Source organism: Manis pentadactyla, chromosome 17, assembly GCF_030020395.1.
Source record: "Manis pentadactyla isolate mManPen7 chromosome 17, mManPen7.hap1, whole genome shotgun sequence".
In the NCBI taxonomy this organism is placed as follows: domain Eukaryota; kingdom Metazoa; phylum Chordata; class Mammalia; order Pholidota; family Manidae; genus Manis; species Manis pentadactyla.
In genome coordinates, this window is record NC_080035.1 from 64752847 (window position 1) to 64774137 (window position 21291).

Genomic DNA, 21291 nt, shown 5'->3' on the forward strand with positions numbered 1-21291 from the left:
GCCCAAGCCAGAAATGTCTTTACCATGGACAGTCACTGGAAGAATGTGCGTGTCTTTGCCCCTGTTTTGCACAGGCGTGCACTGGTGGATTTGATTCCTGGGCAGGAAAGCTGGGCTCAGAGTGCTCCGTGTTGGAGCAGAGCAAGGGGAGGGGGCAGTGAGCATGGGCTTTCAGTTTGGGAGGTCTGCCTACAGGTGCTTGGCTGGACCCCGTGTTGGAGAACAGGTTTCACACTCTGTAACTACCGTCCGGTATTACGTGGAGTGCCTGAAGCACGTAGTGAAAGGTGGTCTTCCCTAGTGTGGCGCAGGTGCATGCGGCCAAGAGTCAGGACGGCGCGTGGGCTCGGGCCGCCACCCGTGCACTGCTGCATCTGCGCTGCTGGGGCCTGGGGTGCCCGCTCGGAATCTGGGAAGCTGTAGAACATGAGCTGGATATCCTTGGGAATGGATTGCAACTGAATTTCTGAGAGCTATTTCAATTTTGATTTTTGTCAAAAAGATCCTGGAGACATACCTTTAAAAACCAAGTGATGCTCCCTCTGTGCTTTCTGTCTCATTCATCCCGTAGCACATCACCTTCTGAACGCTAGTTTCTCATTGTCAGATTCACGAATGGCTTCTGGGATTGAAATGATGCAGAAATTAGCCCTTTTTTATTTCAATTTTTAATATATGCATGATAATTGAAACCTCACTTCCCCCACTGGATTTTGTCCTGTCGTTTTCCACCTTCATCTCTGCACAGGGTTTAGAAGCTCTGTTCGAGAAGTGATAGGTGTCACATCGTGGACGTGGCCCTGGATCAGCGTGGACATGCCAGAGAGAGTGCTCTGTCTTCTCTGTGCATCTGCGCTGAAGGCCAGTAGGCTGATTTTATTTCCATTTCTTCTCCCTAATGCTTCAAATATTTATCGCAGAGAATTGTTCTTTACTTGCCTTTCCTTTAAAAATACCCTTAGCTTCCTCATCTCTGGCTGCCTATAGCCGATGGGTCTGCTGCAGAATCAGCATGTGGGTCAGTGCACGTGTCGGCCAGCGGTCTGTCCTCCCGCCCCAGACCCTGCCTGCCACTGGCACATGTTGTCACAGATCAACGTAACGGGAGGGCTTTTGTCAGAGCCAGTGCTGTTGATATTACAGGAAAGTGAGAGAAGCCAGGAGCTGCCGCCCCGCATGGCTGTGTGACTTGGAGTTTCACCCTGTTATCGCTGCCACACTGGTTCTCCAGGGAATCACTGCGTTTGGGTGTGTCAGCATATCCCCCTGTTTCTTTCCCTAGGATCTTAGTAAGAGTCCCAAGACAATGAAAAAGTTGCTACCTAAGCGCAAACCTGAGCGGAAGCCTTCAGAGGAGGAGTTTGCCCTGAGGAAAAGTGAGTGTGCATGGGGGCACGGTCGGTCTCGCAGTTTTGTGGGGCAGGGAGGTGGCGGGCAGCTCTCAGAAGCTGAGCCAGGGTCTGAGCCTGGTGTCACTTGTAAAGGGGATAGTTTGAGCAGCAGTGACCCACTCTTTGCTGGTGGCACGAGCTGGAGAAGCGCCCAGTGCCAGCCTCCCCGAACAGAACCGATTGCCGTCTCGGGGCCTCTGTCAGCCCCTCTGGGAATCTGGGCAGGGGTGCAGGTTTGCCTTGGGACCACCTGTCCCCGCTGTGCCTGTGGTTCCCCCGTGTCAGGATGGCACCCCTGTGCAGGCACATTGCTGTGGACCTCATCTCCCAGGTGGCCTGTGCACTTGTAGGGTCTCCACTGCTCGAGTCTAAACCCCAGAGGCAGTACTGAACTGAGTGCTGGGTTTCCCAGCTTCACACAGTGCCTGTCGTAGGAGGCACTCAGGTAATAGCGTGCAGATAAGCAGAGCAATTTCCAGAAGGAAGGGATTGGAGAGGTTTGGTGCGCACGTGCCGCCTGCCTCCTTGGTGACCAGCCGTTTCCTGGTGTGACAGGCAGGAGGGGCTCCATGCACACAGACAGCTGTGGGGCTTTTGGGGTTCTGGGGGAGCCTCTTGGGGGTGGGGGGGCAGTGCAGCCTGTAGGAGCCTCCGAGGAGTTGTAGGATGTCTGAGTGGGCTCTGCCTCCCTGCCTCTCTGTCCCTGCTCAGCCTGCCTGCCTCTGCGCCTCCTCATCCCCAAGCTTCCTGAGACCTGCCACACGTTCACAGGTCTCCCTCATCTTTGGGAGCTTTGCTCCTCTTTTGCTGTAGCCACTTGGGACCTTTCAGAAATTCATTTCCAAAAGAAGGCTCACAGGAGAGACGTTTTTAGTCAGGATGTGAGTTAGGCCGACCTCCCCACAGGGAAGGGGGCAGCTTGGAGCTGTGGCCCACCTGTCCCCAGAGCCTGGCCAGCCTGCACATGGGCCTGCCTGCCACTCGGCACCATGGGGCCTCCTTGTCCTTGGCAGGGGGTGGAGACGCTCTGGGAGGAGTCGGTGCAGCAGTGAGCTTAGAGCTGCTCCCTGAACACGGACTCTGACCGCTGTGTCCCCTGGCGCGTGCTGTAGTGGGCACTGCCTGGTTTGCTATGCGGATGGTCATTTCCTCAGACCATGAGCACGCGGGGCCATGTGGCGTTCCCAGGACACCTTGTGAAATGGAATGAGCAGGGTCAGACCTGGGACGGGCACCTGCTCTGTACTGACCAGCTGTGAGTGGGGTGTCGTGTGGTCCCTACATCCGACAAGCGTTTGAGCCCCTCCTTTCTGAAGGGTGAGCACAGGGCAACAGCTCAGGTGCTGTTCCCTTGTCAGGTAGCCATCGTGTTGTGCCAGGGACATGGCAGGGAACAGACACGGACCCTGTCCTGGTGGAGCCATGCTCTACTAGATGCAGGCGAGAGATCAGGCAGGGTGGCCGGGTGCCTGGGGAGAGCATCGTTTGGATCAGCAGCTCGATGGGATGGGGGAGCCAGTGGAGCGGATGTTTGAGGCAGGCTCCCCAGGCACTGGCCTCAGGGCCCCCAAGGCCGGAACCCCGGAGCTCCCAGGGTGGGGGTGAGGGGAGGTAATGGGAGATGGTTCCCGCAGGTGCCTGAGCGACATTCACAGTCCAGATGGGAACTGAGGACTGGGTGGGACTTGGAGTTTAATAGGACTGCTTGTTGCTGTGTTGCAGATATGTAAGGACAGAGGTCAGATGGGCAGAAGTGGGGACAGGGAGGCCCGGTGGGAGGCTGTGCAGTGCTCCAGGTAAGGGCGACGTGACGGTGGCCTGGGCCAGGCGATTACAGCAGAGGGGAAATGTGAACAGGTCTCACATTTCTTTGAAGATCGGAGTCTACAGCAGTGGTTCTCAACTGGGGTGACTTTGCCCCCCACTGGGGACACTTAGTAATGTCCGGAGACATTTTTGGTTGTAACGACTGGCTTCTAGTGGGTAAAGGCCAGCAGAGAATGGTGTGACCCCAGATGTCAGTGGGGCTGAGGCTGAGAAACACGGGCCTACGAGGCTGTTGGCTTGGGCACCTGCAGGATGCACCGGAGGGGCTGCAACGAGGCAGAGGCCAGGACTCTATAGCCCTGCACTGTGTCTGGGTGGGAGTGACAGTTCTGGAGCCTTTCTCCATGCTTACATGGTTTCTCAAGTCTCAATGGACAGGTCTGAGTCTGTTCCCCAGGTGAGTTGCTGGCAGAGGAAGCTTTGAGGGAGGGGCCAGGAGATAAACCAGAAGCCAGGGGTTTCCCAGTGGGTTGGAGGGGAAACCGTCACAGGCTTCTGGGTAACTAGTCGCTGTGCAGAGCCAGCACTTAGGAAACTTGATTAATTTTCTAAGTTATTTTAACCTTTGTTATGTTCAGAATAGTAGACATTTTTCTGGTTCCTGGCACATTGTGTAGAAGATGTATGCTGTTCTCTTGTTAATTTACCTTTCTAACCTTTGATGAAAGGCTGCTCGTCAGTGGCAGTGTGACAGTACACGCTGGGGAAGCCAGCGCCCTTTCTGGTGTCACAATGCTCTCCTACACTGTGGGGGATGTGAGTGTATTTCCCATGTCTGAAAATGGCAATCGACCAGTCAGCTGGCAGGGCAGGGCACTCACAGAGGGAACAGCCTGCCTGTGGAGGCTCCTGTGCAAAAGGTCCCAAATTAAACTAGTTCAGTGTTAACCTTTCTTTCTCCTGAAGGAGGAGCTTATTATGGAAAAGTTGCTAAATGATTGGTCCCAGTTAGTGAAGTTTTTGTTTCTCAAAAGATATCCTGGTACTGAAATGTATTTTTTATGAGGGAACATTTGGCTTGCCTTGCACACGTGTATCTTACTTCCACAAAATGACATTGAGGCTTTATTAAACAGTTGATAAATACTTCAGCCTTCTATTCTCTCCACATTATATTAGAGTAGCTGAGCCTTTTAAAATAGATATCCAAGTAGTATGTTATAAAATACAGAGAAGTTAGAGAAAATCAGAGGAAAGAGAGGAGCCGTTTAGTGAAGGCTGGTATGGAGCCTGTGGGTGTGAGGCCGGGCCCAGTACTGACACTCGGATGCTGTTAGTCTGGGAGTCTGTTCTCCGTGCCGCTGAGCCCTGAGTGCAGGGGAAGCCCATGTCCAAAATAGTCTGGAGTCTACAGGCGAGCTCTGGGATGACGTCTCCAAGCCCTGGGTCGGATGAGATCTCCGGCAGGAACCCGTGGACTGGAGGAAATGCTCTGTGTAAAGCATCGCCTCTGCCCGGGCTCCCTGTCTTCACTCCATCATGTGCAGGTGGAGGGAAGGTTCCCTTTCCTGCTGCCCACTCAGCTCTGGGCACACTCAGGCTTGTGTTTGTCAGGTTGGCGTGTGAAAATCTGACACTTGGGGAACCTGTGTCTTTCTTACTGCCCCGGGGGAGTGGCCTGTCCTGGGTTCCGGCCCTGTTTCAGCTTCAGGCTGCTGGTCCCGGTTCTCCAGGTTAGTAACACGGCTTTTGTATTATCTGGCAAAGGGTGTTCAGTAACCCTTTGCCAGATGAAAAACACTCTGAAAAAGCTACAGATCCTTTGAATGTGACTCTTTTGTAATAAATACTGGAGGACGGAAGGTGGTCTTGTCGCTTCTGGAGTGGGTGACCGTGCGTCACCTTGTCAGTTGTACTGGTTGCTGGACCGACGTGTCGTCCTCACCACTGTAGCTCGTGATGTGTCCTGTGTCCCTTGACAGGCACGGCGGCCTTGGAAGAAGATGCTCAGATCCTGAAAGTCATCGAAGCTTACTGCACAAGCGCCAAGACGCGGCAGACACTCAACTCAAGTAAGTGTCGCCGCCTTGGCCTGGGAGCAGGGCTCGTTCTGGTGAAGATCGAAGAGAATGGCTCTGTCAGGCTGTGTGGGCTTGTGGCGCGGCCGAGTGGTCCTCAGGGAGCTGTTTGGGAACTGCCAGGCATAGGAGGACTGGGGCCCTACATCCCTGGATCTCTGAAGAGGGTCTGAGCTGTCGGGAAAATAACTGACTTCTCGGGAAATTCTGCTTGGAGACCTTTAAGTATAAAGTAGTGCCAGAATTTGTAAAACCTCCTTTTGCTTAGAGAAGTGTTTAGGAGACAGTGGAAGATTCGTTCAGGTCAGCTCTTCATGCTGTTTAAAGCGTGGGTGCGATAGTGGGATTTCCGTTTAGCTTCCTAGAATTACTGTTTAAAGTATGAACCTGGAGCCAGGCTTCCATTAGCTCCTCCCCCTTTTTAAAAATAAATGCCTTTTTAAAGTTAACAGAAGTAAATAGGTAATTTGCTGGTAGATTTCAGCACCTCTCCATTTACTTGCATCTGATATTTAATGCGTTGTGTGAGAAAATCTTAATCTGTTGTGTGAACAGTAAAGAGGTGGGCTCTTTTTTATATGTGTGTGTGCATTTTTTAACAGCCAGCACTGGGGGCAGGAGCTGTGCTCGCGTTTGCTCAGGGCAGAGGGGCTGAGCTGCTGGAGTCTTTTTGGACTGTTGTTTCTGGTGGGCTTTTTGTGGTGTTTTCTTCCTTTTTTCTTTTGAGACCTAAGTGGTTTTTATTTGCTTTTAGCATAAAATCTGGTTTCCATTAGATTGTGTGATTTTGGTTCCCTTTCCACCCTGACTTTTGGCCGATCGCTATCACCTTTGTTCTCACCACCTGCCACATGGTGGTTCAGAGCCATGTCCTGTGAGCCCTTTTTAAACTAACACTGAAGAAAAGGAAAGTGGGGAAAGAATTTTCCGCCGCTTTCTTTAGTTTTTGTTAAGATGACCACAGCTGTGAAGGTGGAGCCAGCAGGACCGACCCCTGGGCGTGGAAAGGGTCCAGAAACTCCCGCAGGGGCGGGTATTTCCCGCCTGCCTGTGACGTTAGGACGCCTTGTCAGTTCTCTCTGGTGGAAATGCTGCTTCACAGTGACTAGTCTGTAAGTAGGAGAGAGACGGCCAAGCCCGAAAGTGGAGAGAGTATGTGTGACGTCAGGCAGGCATTTGTAAGTACAGATTATTGTTACCTAAGATATTAGAGTCTCAAGTGTCTGATAAGAGATTGTGTTTTAAGTAAAGGGCTATAAAAGGTGGCCATAGTGTTTTAGGTTTTGAATTTGAGATTTTAAAAAATTACTCTTCTCAGCTTCCTTTGTTTGAAATAACCTGTTAGTCTCAGCTGGACCGGCCAGGGGCATGAGCCTCGTGTGTGCTTCATGCAGGCCGCCTTTCTGCATCTAGGGGCGAGGGCCTTGTGGCGCGCCTGTGGCCTCGCACATCCTGGTGCCTGAGGAATGGCCCCCCATGTTTGCAGGTCTCTGCTTGTGCTGCCTTTGCTGTGTGGACATTTCTCCTGTATAAGAGAAGCACTGAGCAGTATGCTGACTTTTGCCTTCAATGGATATTATGGGCTAACCATTGCTGAGGCCTCACATTTACTATTATCGATGGCCTGAAACTTAACATTCTCATGAGCAGGTCTGATACAGGAAATTGTTCCTTCATGCTGGCATGTATAGTATACTCAAGATATTTGGAAATGGGATCATAGTGAAAGCAGCTCTTTTCATATTAAATGATTAGTAAAAATTTAGCATAATATGCCATACTGAAAATTCAGCTCTTCCCAGTTTACGTTAGGATGCCAAGAAGATTTTATAAACCAAACATCTTTGGTATTGATTTCTATCTCAAGGAAGTAACGGCCTTCGTGGACTGTGTGGATTTAGTTTGAGAAATCTGGGTTAGTCCACTGCTATTCTTGGTAGGCTTTGGGAACGGAATTACCAGCTCAGAAACAGGAGTCAGTGGTCACTGTGGTGTGGCATGCCCTGTCACGGAGGCTCGGCTTTCCACTGGGTGTCCTTCAGCCCCCTCAGCCTGCATGTTGCACTCAGCTGCCTGGCCACTGCTCACAGCTATCAACCACTCGTGGGCTTATTTCTCTCCTCCCATTTGTGCCCACTTCCTCCTGTCACATGTCTGTCTCCTGCCAGTCAAAGGGTCTGCAGCAGGGCTGCCCACTTAGTTGCTGCCACCTGGCGCTGGTGGGCATGCTCGGAGTTGGGGGTTGGGTGAGGACTATCTAACCCCTCTCCCCACTCCAGAGCCGTTCAGTGGTGAGAGTTTGATAAGGTAAGTCCAGACCTCTGTGGTTACGATGACTCCCGGTGACAGTCTCGCTGGGGGGTAGCTGAGGGAGTCAGTCACGCACTGTTGGAAACTCTTTTGCATTCAATACGTCCTCTTAATGAATAAGGAACAATTTTTAATTAACCACATAAATGGTTCCTTTTATAAACAATGTCCTAAACCAGACTATTTGTTAATAAAATGTGGAATAGAATTGGTTACTTGTCAAATGCCTCTAGAATTATCTCTGGGCCTGTGCTTATTAATTTGTAAGAGGGTTCTTAAGTGAGTATCTTTAAAAAGGAACAACTTGGAAATGGTATCATGGTTTGGGTTTATTTAAGTAATAATTGACCTAGTTTTATTCTAGGGGTTGTGTAAGTTCGTTATGAAAACCCAGCCGTAAATAAGGAGACATGAACGATGTTGCCATTTTTTTAACAATATTTTCTCTCTTCCTTCTCTTCCCATCACCTTTTGCTTTTGTCTCATGTTTCTGGTTGTGGCTCTTCCTGTCCGTCCTCCCCTCCCTGGCCTGTCACACCTGTCACCTTCCCGCCCGTCTTAGCATGGCAAGGCACTGACCTGATGCATAATCACGTCCTGGCTGACGGCGACCAAGCAAGTCTAGACTCCCTGGGCCGTCGCAGTAGCCTTTCCCGTTTGGAGCCTTCAGACCTGTCGGAAGACTCTGACTATGACAGTGTATGGACAGCCCATAGTCACAGAATGGGTTCTGCATCTCGTAAGAGCTGTTGCTCATATATCTCTCACCAGAACTAATGCGCTTCCGAGCTTTTAACAGATGCTTGTTGTATCGCAGCCTGCTTTTCTTAGATGTTTTCTTGCTGTTTCTTGTCTCTTTTATGTGATATTTTAACAACTTTTGAGAGCATTTCTGATACTTACCATTGTATTTTGTGGAGGCTTAATTGCCAATTTGAGTATCCATTCCAGTTCCTGACTGTTGGAGGCAATGGTATGTTCACACAGCTCGTACCTGAGGGTCCTTTTCTCAGGGGCAGTGGTGGTTTACAGCTCTGAATGGTTTGGGGTTTTGTCTCAGTATAGCAACTGTCTCATTTCTCTCTGGATACAGCTGTATGAACACTTTGGTATTTTATACTGAAACCATACAGGTTTGTGATCTAAGCGATCTATTAGGGATCTAAAGTTGTTACTGTCATGGACACACTGGTCAAGTAGTTGTGGAGAGACGAGAAGATGACACGCAGTGTGGGTGCTGGGAGTCCAGCCCGCACAGCACAGCCTTGCTCTCTGCGCCGCAAAGAGCCCTGTGCTGCTGTGGCGAGTGTGGCTCTGGGCCTTGGCGAGCACAGAAGAGCTTGTCTGCACCCCGCAGCCCATGCTCGGTGCACCACACAGGGTGGGCTCCCGGGCCATCCGCTCAGAGAACAAGATGCCAATAACAAAATTGGGAATAACATTTTTTCCTCTCTTCAGGGTGGCTGATTCTCTTCTCTCACCACCTTTGCCAAAACCATGCATCAGTGTTCTGGTCTGTTTGCACAAGCAACTCCAACCCTGGGTCCTGTTGCTCGTGAGCCCAGAGGTGCTCGTAGACTCCCAGCAGTAGCCTGTCACTTAGAAAGCCGGACAGCTTCAGTACCACACGCAGTGAGGCCACTGGGAAAACCGCTGATTCCAAATACCTGTCTCTTCCCAGCCCGTTACTGACCTGCGTAGTCCCTCTGGAGACTTCGTGATTTTTAATCAGTTAGCGTAAAGAAGTTGAGCAGCCTTTTAAAAATAGTCAGAGCCCAGTAATAACCCACGGTTAGAGGTGGGGTTTGTGTATGTCAGCCAAATAGCAAATGGACATTTTGGAGGTAGGATAACTATGAAGTATAATTAGTATCATGCAATGAATTTAGAACCAACTTCTGTTTTGTATTATGTAATCACCTTTTCTGATACTAATAGAACAGCCTTCTTGTTTACGGGGTGTAGGCTCAGTGTCTGCTGCCTGAGCAGACAGGTTGCCTGTGCCATGTGCCACGCACCCCACAGCAGTGAGATGCAGTCACTGCGTTTGGCTTTTTCTTTAACCCCAGGCATTGTTTGGGTCGTCTTAACGAGACTTTCGTTTTCTATAAACCAAAGTTTTGACACTTTGTCATCATTTTTGTACCAGTTGAAGCCACTCTGACGATTTTTGTTGATGCTGACGTCACTGCAGAACAACCACCTGGCTTTTTGTTTGCTGGGTTTGCTTTGAATGTCTGGCACCATTAGCTCTTGTGACCCAGCCAGAAGGGTTAGTGCTACAGGCCTGAAAACAGTTGTGTGGCAGTGGTGATATGGTGTCCCACCCGTGTTTTTACTTCTGTGGGACTCCAGTCATGCTGAAATAGTATCTTATGTTTATACAATTCTGTAATATCTATGTGTACAGTTAGTATTATAATGACTGGATGAAGAATTTGAACTGGAAGGTAGGTTTAAGCTGTTTCCAGGCCCTGTGCAAATGGCCTGAATGGTATTCCCATTGAATTAACACTTGCCACAAGTATATAAGCTATGTCGTGTTTTGCATAAAATTGCCAAAACACAGTAATGTGTACATAGTGGTATACGACCTTGGAAAGACCTATATATTGTGCTTTTCGTCTGTGAATGGGAAAGCGGTTTTTAGTGGGCGGCTGCTGTGTGAAGATGCAGCTGGATGTACACCTGAATGTCGCATTGTATTGTACAGTATGCATATTATTGTTTGTGGTTGCACATGGCGATGAAGTGTTTGTTTTATAAAAAAGACATCTGTTATGTACAGTTGAAATAAATTTTGCATTTGCTAGCCCGTGGCTTTTAATATTTGTTACATGGGGGGCAGGGGAGTAGCATAGTTAATGATTGGCTGTTCTGAACACCATCTTCCCAAGGAAGGCGGGGCCGTGAAGCACTTGATAGAAAAGCTTATACTTAAGTGTGTTCTAGACAATACAAGGTCACTTCTTGCACATTTTTATCCCATTTCCCTCTACTTTTTTTAAACAAGTTTTCCATCACTGGAAAGCATTCTCATTTTTTTTGGATGCATAAATGGGAAAAAACCAACTTTGGTGGTATTTTTCTTTAGACTAAGTTCATTTTTTATTTTTTGTTTCATAGTGCATGCCCAGCTGACTAATAAGCAAAGCAACATGAGAGGAAAGGATGCTAGGACAAGGTACGGCCAGTGGACAGAGCCAGGCAGGCCCCAGGGAGTCTCCCCGCTGCCCTCCTGGGGAAACCAGTTACGATCTTCCTGCCGCAGGAAGCGCGGCCTTCCGGAGAGACGTTTCAAAGTTACTGTCAGTTGAGTGCAATGAGACGCGGCGCAGATTGCAGAAAGATCAATTTAAGTCAGCGGGGTTGCCACGAGCGAATCAGAGCGCTGGCAGAGCAGCTCTTCTTTCCCCACAGGCGAACTTGCTCTTTAGGCGTCTGGTGCAGGCCGATGATGTGCGCGTGCCAGGCGCATGCTCTCAGCTCAGGCACCAGCTCGCCGCCTGGGCGATTCATCTGTGTAAAGTGGAAACGGTCCACCTCCGGTTTCCCAAAGGAAGGCCACCGGGGCGGGTTCTAGCGAGGCTCCAGCTGAGTGGTGCAGCGCGACCCCTGCTGGTGGCAATGTTTAGCTGTCGCCGCGTGTTTCCGGGCCGTCGGCAGGCAGTGCCCAGGCCTCTGCAGACAGGTTCTCGGAGTCCCGAAGGCAATCGTTTTGTTATGTTTACCCCACACCAAAAGATAGCAAGACCAGCCAGCACTGTATGCATGTATTTATAGATGTAGACAGGATTATAGGCTAGTTTGGTATTCCTCCAACTTACCCATAAAACTGCAAAATGTTAGTACCGATGCTGAAAGGAGTTCAGCACTCAGATGGATTTGGGAAATGCTGAATTAAATGGATATTTTTACTGGAGACCTTCAACATGCTACGCAGGTGGTATTAATCTCTAAGAAGTGGCTTGTAGCTTTCAGCATTTTCCAAAATTCTGTGTCACAGAGCCTGTTGCTTCCTGGAAATGGTTGGGAAATGCTGATCATGAATGTGCTGGAACCCTCACGACCCATTCATCTGGGACTCAGCCTCTTTTAGAGGAGTTCCAATAAAATAATAGAATATTTTTTTGGTACTTAAATTGTTTTTTTCAACCGAAGGATTTTAATTCAGGGAAAATGTGCTGTGATAACTCAGTAACCTTCAAGATAACCAGCTAATTCTACTTTTCCTAAAACTTTGTCCTCATAGAAATGCCTAACTTATTATAAACCTGGCTACAGAATTCCTTGGTTTTGTTGATAGATTAAATGTATTTTTCTTAAATGACTGAACAGTTATGTTCAAACTAGGCAGATCATTAGCGTTTCAGGGGTTTCTGTGCAGGCTAATAAATAACCTTCATTTGCCAGCCTTCATGAAATCCATAAATGGCATGTTTCAGGATCATGCAGTACACTCTTGTCTATGACATTCTCAAACTTAATTTTTGTAATGCCAAGTTCTTGTGTGCGCTTAGTGTGTTTGTGAAAGTAAGAACTACATCACATGCCTCGTACCAGTCCCCATGGTTTTAGTTCCTCTGACTTAGTTATGTCACATAATGGGATTTCTGGCTTTTATCTTTATGAACTTATTTGGTAAAAGACATTTATGAGAGGCATTTTAAAGTTAATCCTCACAACAGCTCTGCAGCGATAGTTCTTCCTTCTGTCTTATGAGGACTGGACTTGGGGCTCAGTTGGCTGGGTTCACTACCGCCAGCCCCCGCCCTCCGTGCTGTGGTCCCGGCCCTCTGCAGGACAGCTGCCTACTGTCTGACCCATTTCTTTACAAAGTTGGCATCCTTGTCTATTATGTTTGAATTTATAAATGCTGTTAGCACATAACATAAATAGGCCACCCAGGATGCTAGAAGGTGCAAGAATTAACTGAAAAGAAAGAGTATTCAGTGTTCCTGAAGTGCTGTCATATAAATTTCAGCCTGTTGTCCTATTAGCTGATTCGTTTGCAGAAATGTGTTACAAACTGAATGTGACACATAACTGATAACTGTGATTTGACTGTAACATTCACGTTGGGGCTCAAAGCAGGTCGCTAGGAAACCCCGCCCCCTGAACTAATGGCATCGGCGTGCTGCCCCTCTCAGGGAGAGCTGCATGGAGCTGTTCGGCTAATACTCACGGGTGTGCACATCTGAACCTGAGTACTCTTCTGTTTTCTGGGGAAAGAGCTCATGAATTGTCCTTACAAAAACGTGGGTGACATTTGCATTTGTACCAGAAGCACAGGGGTTCTTCACTTCAGAATTCTCAACCTGGCTGGTGTCTCTGGGCTTTCTTGGGAGTTTTCCACCAATTTCCTTGCTAAGCAGAGCTTGCGCACCTGGCCCAGATGATCCAGAGCGTTCCCCTTAGCCCAGGACGGCCTGGACAATGCTGTGGGGGCAGATTATTGCCAGCATTGTGATGTCTTTGTGAATGTGTCCCCTTCTGGGACTGTGTGCTGAAGGCTGTTACCCTCTGTCTGAAAAGCAATTCCCTGGCTGTGCAGGTCACTGTGAAAGGGTGGAGTGGCCTTAACAAGGGGCCAGTAAGTGGTGCCTTCCTGTCCTGACAGTGACAGATCTGCTGGTCCAGGATTTACAGTGCAGCGACCACAAAAACAGTAGTGGAGAGTCATCTTTGAAACAGTATTTGACCAGTTTTTGTACAAATATGTTCCCATGACAAAATTATAAGTATTGCATTTGATTAGAGTACTAAAGTTACTCTCAGTACAGAGAGGCCCTTCCATTTATTGGTATGTTTGTGTAGCAGAGGGGCACTTACAGCTCCTCAGACCAGAGATCACAGGAGTCCACATCTCAGTTTTGCGTGGTCCCTGACATTACAGCTTCACAGCAGGCTTGTATGTGATTGCCCTTCCTGGTCTGTGAGATGGGAAGGACGGCAGCACAGAGAGGCTTGGCCAAGGCCCCGCGGCCAGTAAACTGCAGTCTTCTTCCCTGTAGCATGCTTTCGTGGGAATGACAGAGGCACACTCTGAACGTCGGGAGCGTTTTCTGAGCCCACTTGTTGTCCGGCTTTGATGGTACTTGTTAAACTTGTTCCATATAAGCTTCTGATAAAGTGCTGGTGAAACTGTTATTTGAAGTCATACCTTTAAAACATTGGTATTATACAGACTGTTCCAGTGGTAGGATGTGCAAGTGCCATCTTGTAATTTGAAGAACTTTTAGGAAGGCAAACTAAAAGTAAACCAGAAAAAAATAGTCATGCGCATTGAACTATAATTACTTATCAGACATGCAGTGTATTTTCTAAATGAAGAAATATGCTTTTATCAAGATGCTACTTGTAAGCATTTGTGTTCTATAGTATAGTAGATTATATCCTTCCCCAGATTTGCAGCTAATGTAATTTTTCAGAAATAAAAAGAGCATATTACAGTGCTGTATAATAACCTTTAGGAAAACATTCTCTTCAGTAAGATTGATTCTCATTTCTTGCCTTTTAAAATAAATACATGAGTTTCTCAATTTCCCAAGTGCCTATTTTCAGGACACTTGAGACACTGTCCAGGCAGCCACTGTTCAGGGTGTGGGGTCAGTGGCATGATCTTCCTGTTGACATTGTGACAGTTTACTTCCCTTAGGAAAAATGTTTATATTTCAGGGAACGTAAAGTTCTCATAAAAGAACCAAGTAATTTCACTTTGCAAAATCATGTCGTTAACTGTCGCTGTAGAGTTAAATGTTCTAATTGCCAGTCCTTTGAATTTAAGACATTGAATGTATATGTTTGCCATCTGATAACATCTAAAGTTCTTGGAATCATATGGTTCAAAATTTGGCTGACTTGGTTATTTATTCCAGAAAGTTTTTGGATATTTGTTCCAAAATACCAGGGCACTGTGGTCAGAACCTTTAATACCTCTGGACAGTTCCGTGGTTGAGGTTCGTAGTCTGACGCCTAACACTCCGTGAACTGCAGAAAGGCCGTTGGCTTTGTGATGCTTTACCCATTAGAGGTAGAGAAACTTGGTAAAGTATCCTGTTGCTGTTATATCTACGAAATAATTTTTTAATGTAGAGTCCCTGGAATTTAGTATTAATATTGAAGTGGTGTTGTATACTTTTTGGTTCTGCCATGGTGTTCACCTGTGGGTTTTTTTTTTAATAGGTTCACGCAAAGAATCTGCCCCACAAGTTTTGCTTCCAGAAGAAGAGAAAATCATAGTAGAAGAAACTAAAAGTAATGGTCAGACAGTGATAGAAGAAAAGTAAGATGGATCCCAGTGTTCAGAAACGGGGGAGGGGAGAGAAGGGTGGGCGAGCCCCGGAGTTGGGGGGCTTTGGAAGCCACTGCTGTGTCCCTCCTGGACTGGAGCTCACCTTGCTGCGGGATCGAGCCCCGCACAGAGGCCGGCTGCCCCGAGGGCGGGCGCGGGGCCGGGTGAGCGGGGTGTGTGAGCCGGGTGGGATGGTGCTCTGCCGGCAGACGCCCTGCGTTCCCTCCCCGCCCCACCCCGTACTTACTCGGGTTTGCTCTGTGTCCTGTTCCAGGAGTCTCGTTGATACTGTCTATGCATTAAAGGATGAAGTGCAAGAGTTAAGACAAGTGAGTCATAATCAGTTTTTAAATATTTTTTAATGGAGGGAAAGAGGAAAGCAGTACATTAAAAGTGAAGCTGGGTGTGGGGGGGCCAGTGAGCTAGACCCAGAGGATCAGACAGTTGGTCTTCTGTGAAAGTGAGAGACCAGGAAATGAACTATTAAAGTGACTTGCTTCCGCTTTCTTTTTACTATGTTGTTTTTGACATCATAGACCATCTCAGATTCTGTTGGAAACATCACTTATAGTATCTAATTCTGTCCAGTCAAGTATTTTACTGGGGACATAACTGTGTCTCCTCTGCCACCACCTGGTGTGAGCGCAGTCCTTGTTCTTGAGAAGCCATGCCAGCCAAGGGTGTTGAAGGTGGTGTGCTTGCTGACTGGTGTCGTCTGTCACTTACCCAGGCAGCTCTGGCCTGAGGATGGGGCGGGAGGCCTGCCCAGTAGGGCAGGAGGTTGGAAGGAGCCGAGGAGTGTGGGCGCAGCGTGTCTGGGTGGTGTCCCCACGGCGGCGGCCTGGTACCCTCGCCTCTGAGGGGCTCCCCGTCCGTGCTCACTGTCAGCAGTGGGGCACACCTCTGTGCAGTGAGGGAACAGCAGGCGCCTCTGCACTGCAGTCCCACCGGGCTGCTCAGCGCCCATTCTTTAAGGTCAGCGCAAACATAAGCACTGGGTGGGCTGCAGGTTTTTCCCTGTTGGTCGTTTCAGCTGTTTTCTTAAGTTGTGTGGAGTCTGTCTTTCGCTTACTGGGAACGGAAATCGTGAGGGACATGAGGACCGGTTCCGTCTGATCTTGGCTCCCAGGAGCAGTGGGTGCTCGCACTGCCCGCCGGTCCTGCCGAGCACACCCACGGTGCAGGGCGCCCGGCCCCGGCCTTTGGGGCAGGAAGGGCCTCTTCAGCGCAGACGGCTAACGTCCCCGCGGTCTGCTTCTCTTACAGGATAACAAAAAGATGAAGAAGTCTCTGGAGGAGGAGCAGAGAGCCCGCAAAGACCTGGAGAAGCTGGTGAGGAAGGTTCTGAAGAGCATGAACGACCCTGCCTGGGACGAGACCAACCTCTAAAGCTCCCGGGCTCTTTGTCCAAGACGGTCAGGACACCAGCGCATGTGACGCTCAGGCCTGCAGGGCAGGGCTGGACGACAGCTGTGTTCCTGCGCATAGAGAAGCTGGGGGAGTCCAGGCGCGACGTTCGCACCTTGGGGCTGAACTGTGTTAACCGTCCCGTTAGCATCTCAGTTACCTTGTTTGGCAATAAGTGCAGTGATCAGCCACAAGCCCTGGCCTTTCAGGTGTTCACTGAATATATATAAATGTCACATACACGTGTTCTTTTAAGCACTCCATTTCAAAAGTATATCCCCGATTGTTGTGTCTGGGCTAGCGTGTCCTTCCCGCTAACCTCGCTGGTGCTGTGGCCTGGAGGCCGTGTTCTGGCGCTCGTGGGAAGCAGGCAGGAGGGCGCCTGGGTCCGGTGCATGGCCGATGTGCCCCCCGACCGCGCTCTCCAAGTGCCTCGGTAACCTTAGATCTCGTGGGGCGCTCCAGGCCCGTTTCACAGCTCTCCCTTCAGCAGCGTTTGAGTCACCAATCTGCAGGGGTTCCACACCGTGCTGTGCACCCCGCCCTGAACTGGAGGGAGTCGCATGCTGCCACCATGTCCGGCTGCAGGTGTCCCTGCTTGCCTGCTTCGTGGGAACGCCGGGACCGTCGGGGCATATTCCCTGCGTTTTGGGAGAGACTTTCATGTGTAGACTAGGGTACACCCTCCCCTGCCCTGAAGGAGAGCCCTCCCCTGGAGCCTGTGAACAGAGTGTATTCATTACAGAGCACTGTGGCTGAGGCGGGGCATTGAGCGGGCACGGTGCATCGGAGGTCCTGTTGGGCCAGTGTGACCTTTGAGCCCTGTTCGCCGCGATGCAGCAAGTGTGAACTCACGGGACAGATGGGCTTCTCCAGCCAGAATAAAGCAATATATGTCTTAAATTCCACCTAAGTAATAAAAGTTGAGATGCAGGTCCATTTCCCCGCCCTCTACCTGTCCAAAGGACAGAGGAGCCAGAGAGGAAGCCTGTGCTGACCTCTGCCCCTGCAGGCCCTGGGCAGCCTGCCTCCTGCTTTGGGGATAAGGGTCCCCATGTTGGGAGCTGTGCTTTCCATGCCCCTCTTCTGAAGAGGTCAGCTTTAAAAGCCAGATAAACTTCTTCACAGAACAAGTATTACATCTTAAGAACCCAAATCACAACACCGCATTACACGCGTCTCAGAAATACCCATGGGCACCAGATGTGACTTGATTTGCCACAGCTGCTTAGGGATTGTAGGTGCCTTTGAGGCAGACAGCTTTGAACCTGTTGGTTTTCTGGGGGTCTGGGGGTCTTGTTCTGGGCCTGCCCAGGGCCTGCTGGAGGGTGGCTGCATGGCTGCATGCCTGGTGTCGGGCCAGTGTGAACCTGCTCACACTTGGCTTTTACCCAGGGTCGCCAGCTTCCTGCTCCTAGCGTCATGCTCATTGGTGCAGACCAGAAAAGATCACCTTTCTTTTGCAAGCCGTCTTTACAGTTGTATCTCTTGGTGAAGCACGAGACAGTGCAGTGGGAAATGAACTCACTGAAGTTTGCCATCTGAAGCGAATTTTAACTCAGGAACATTCATCACTGGATCTCTGCCAATTTGACTAGCAGCGTAGGCGTCGCCCGCCCTGGGACGGGCCTCTTTCAGAACCTGCCTCAACAGTTGGTCGAAGCCGTGAGTGAGAACAGATGATTACCACCCTGTCCCAGGGGTGACCGAGATGCTCGTGTAACGCGTTACCAATTCTTCCCATGGAGCCAGTATTTCACTAAGCTTTTTTAAGAAAACAAAAATGCATCTGAGAGCAATTCTTTCTTCAAACCTGTCCTATTGTAAACAGACTGCACACATTTCTCCGTGACCTTCCGAGGGTTGGGCGTTGATGGGGGCCTTAGGAAGGGGCACTCTCTTTACCCCTGGGGAACCTTTTCTGCTCTCGCCTCTCACGGGCAAGGACACGAAGCCTCTCCTGTTCTGGCGTGTGAAGCACTTTGATGTGGTGGGGCACTGGGGCCTCTGCCCATTGTGCTTTGTGGGGTGTGTCCCCATCCACACGTGCCAGAGCGGCTGGGACACCAGTACCTCCCGGCTTTGCACTTGTGACCTGCCTCCGTTTCTCTGGGACACACAGTGTCCCCATTTACAGCTGTGGGGACACTTTGTGTAAGTGCCACATTGCCCTGGCATTGACATTTGTGCTACATTGTTGTAATTATTAAACTGCTCTTTCTTACATGACAAATGTGTCACATTATCTTCCATGATGTGTTTTGTGTGAGTGTTAATTTTACACTTCCTTTTGAGTTTAAATTCTGATGTGAAGTTTTGACACTGGGAAATACCACATTTGCCTTTAAACATTGGCTTGGAAATAGTTGGAGAGAAGAAAATGGAGCGTTTTAGGGAGGGGAAGCACAGGAGAAGCTGGCGCAGGTTGGGTACGCCTCTCGGTCTGCTGCGTACAATGACACCTTTCATCCTGGAAGGCGCTTAGTAGGCCACGGGGGGAGCTGCGTCAGTGAACACGCTGCCGAGCGCGCAGCCCTGCAGGAATGTCCTAGGGCAAAGGAAGCTGCCCCCACCTGGCCTTCACGTCTCCCTGCAGGACGGGGCTCTTCGGGTCAGAGCTGGGCCCTGGACCCGGCAAGGAAGCCACAGGGTGGCTGCTGAGCTGCGCGTCTCCTTCCCCTCGGAGCTGCTGCCTGCTGCCCCCCCCGCCCCACGGTGCTCAGATGCTCCTTGAACACTGCAGCAGGCAGGCCATCCTGCAGCTGCGAGCACCAGCGTGGACCAGGGAGCCATGGTTGGAAGCATGCGCAGGATGTGAAGCGATGGGGGCCCCTGCAGGGGTGTCGTGAGGACCGGGAGAAGCAGCCGCTGCCAGGCCGTCAGAGCCTTTCAGGATGGAACGGCTGCCACGGGGCGCGCAGTTGCCGGGATGCAAGTGCAGCTGGCGTCCAAGGCTGAGAGGGTTTCCATTTCAGGTAAAACGAGCACTTTTGTCGATCTCCCTTGTGGGTCGAGTGCGTAGGGTGTTAGATGCCTCTGCTTGGAACTGTTCATCTTATGGGGGCAGTTCAGGCATTTATCTCTCTTCGCTAGTCTTGGATTACAAAGCCAGCTAAAAAGCAGACTACACAAGGACAGCGTGAAGAGAACATCCCCTCGGTGCCCTCCCTGGTGCCGCAGAAGTGACCCATGGGCAGGTTCTCTTGGGCACATGCAAAGAGGTATGATTCGGGTGTGTATGTAATCCTGTTCCACATAAATGAGATTCCTCTGAGTATATTCTAGTTTGCCTTTAAGTCCATGTGGGAAGCAGACCTATATAGGTATAGAGCCCTGTACCATATCATAGACAAAAATTATTTTCAGATACATTAGAGACCTATATGTGAAAACACTTTCTGGAGGCAATAAAGAATTTTTGTTACTTTTGCCAAGTTTACCTCTTGTTTTAACATCCCAAATGTCTTCACATACAGGCGTAGAGAGGGTGACCCGCTGTTCTGACAGTAACTCAGCCACATAAATACTGCCGACCACGCCCCAGTTTCCTGTGGTCACCTGCTGTCAGCGGCTGGGCGTGCAGCGGCCCTGGATTGGGCCCCAGTGACTGTCCTTGGGCGCACAGGCCCGCCGCCGTGTGAGGACGGTGCAGAGGTGTTCTCTGAACTTTTAATTTTGATAGGGTTTGCCGGGTTCCTGGAAGGTATTTCAGAAATGACATCTTTGATAATTTTATACTTCGGTTTTCAAAAGCGGTACAAAATCACCGGAAGCCTGTCCTTCATTCCTGATGCGTTCATGTCTGGGTGGTTGGGGAAGGGGGTGGCAGTGCATGTCGGGCACACATGCCGTTGTCCCCAGCCTCAGCCGATTTCACTTTAATGTTGGAGCAATAGTCCCTGTGAAGCAAGCAGGTTGAGCCCCCAGCCTGCTGCCACCCTGGCCTTGCCTCCCCGTCTTGGCCCCCTGGGCCCAAGGGCTGCTGCAGGATGCCAGGGCGGGCGGGGCGGCCAGGGTGGTGGGGCCCCCAGGTGTCGGGCGTCGGCATATGTTCAAAGAGCCAAGGGGAGGACTCCTGGCTGGCCTGTCCCTGCAGCTCTTGTGCCCTCAGCCATGAGGTGCACCGATGCCAGCTGTGCCCCTAAGTCAGGACTGCTCTGCTCTGCTTATCCAAGCGTCGGAGCTGGTGACCTGGGTCAGGAAGAGGGGAGGGCAGGGCGAGGAGCCCCCTCAGCCCCACTCCAGCTCCTCAGGCGGCTTTTCACTCACAGCCCCCCTCAGCAGGGCGGCCCTTGGCAGGGGGCTGCCTGCCCCCCTGTGGTCCCTCCCACTGTCCTTGGTGCTCAGGCGGCCTTGGGCCTGGCCCGCACCTCCTGCCCTCCCCTTCCCTGCCCTGCTCGGCCGCTGCAGTCCTACCGACGGTCCTGTGGCCATGTGCTCTCTTGCAAGGTGCCCACACGTCCCTTAGCCCGCGCTGTCTCTCTCTTCACCCGGATAATCCTTGGAGACCTCCGGGCCTCTCCTCTCCCTGAAGCCTGTCCTGGGCACCCTCCTCCCCACCCAGGGCCTTCTCAGCAGCCTGGCACTCAGCCCAGCCTTCAGATGGGTGTGCTTGACTCGCTGCCTCCATCAGTCCCCAGAAGCAATGTTGACAAGTGAGCCCCCACCGATCTCCGCTGGGTCCGAGCCTGCTGTGGACGAAGCTCCCAGGAGAGAGGGCCAGGCTCCTCGCCCTCGGCTGGGGGGGACGTTGGGGGTGTGGCCACTTTGGGAGATGTCTCCTGTTCCTCCAGAGGTCAACCTGTGAGCTACCACATGCCCAGCGAGTTGTCTCCCAGTTGTGTGCCCAGGGGAAGTGAAAATACATGTCCACACAAACGTGAGCAGCATCACACATAACAGCCGAAGAGGGGAGACCACCCAAGCCCCCAGGGGATGGGCAAACAGCGTGGGCCACCCAGCCGTGGCACATTACTCAGCCCCAAAGGAATGAGGTTCTGACACAGGCTACAGTGCGGACAAAGTTTGAGAGCATGTGAGTGAG

At 50.6% G+C, this 21291-nt stretch overlaps 1 protein-coding gene across 8 annotated transcripts in view; it reads left to right on the forward strand.

Moving 5' to 3' along the window:
• The window catches only part of ARHGEF7 (Rho guanine nucleotide exchange factor 7), a 124928-nt gene extending 106448 nt beyond the window's left edge, over positions 1–18480 (forward strand). For 7 of the 8 annotated variants that reach the window (XM_036893925.2, XM_036893929.2, XM_036893926.2 and 4 more), the window contains 6 exons: positions 1283–1376; positions 5141–5230; positions 8109–8285; positions 14732–14831; positions 15115–15169; positions 16107–18480. In XM_036893925.2, coding sequence (XP_036749820.2) covers positions 1283–1376; positions 5141–5230; positions 8109–8285; positions 14732–14831; positions 15115–15169; positions 16107–16229 — 639 coding nt within the window. In that variant the 3' untranslated portion in view covers positions 16230–18480. The remainder of the gene's footprint in view (positions 1–1282; positions 1377–5140; positions 5231–8108; positions 8286–14731; positions 14832–15114; positions 15170–16106) is intronic. The other variant, XM_036893928.2, reaches the window with a different exon arrangement.
• The last annotated feature ends 2811 nt before the right edge of the window (positions 18481–21291 follow it).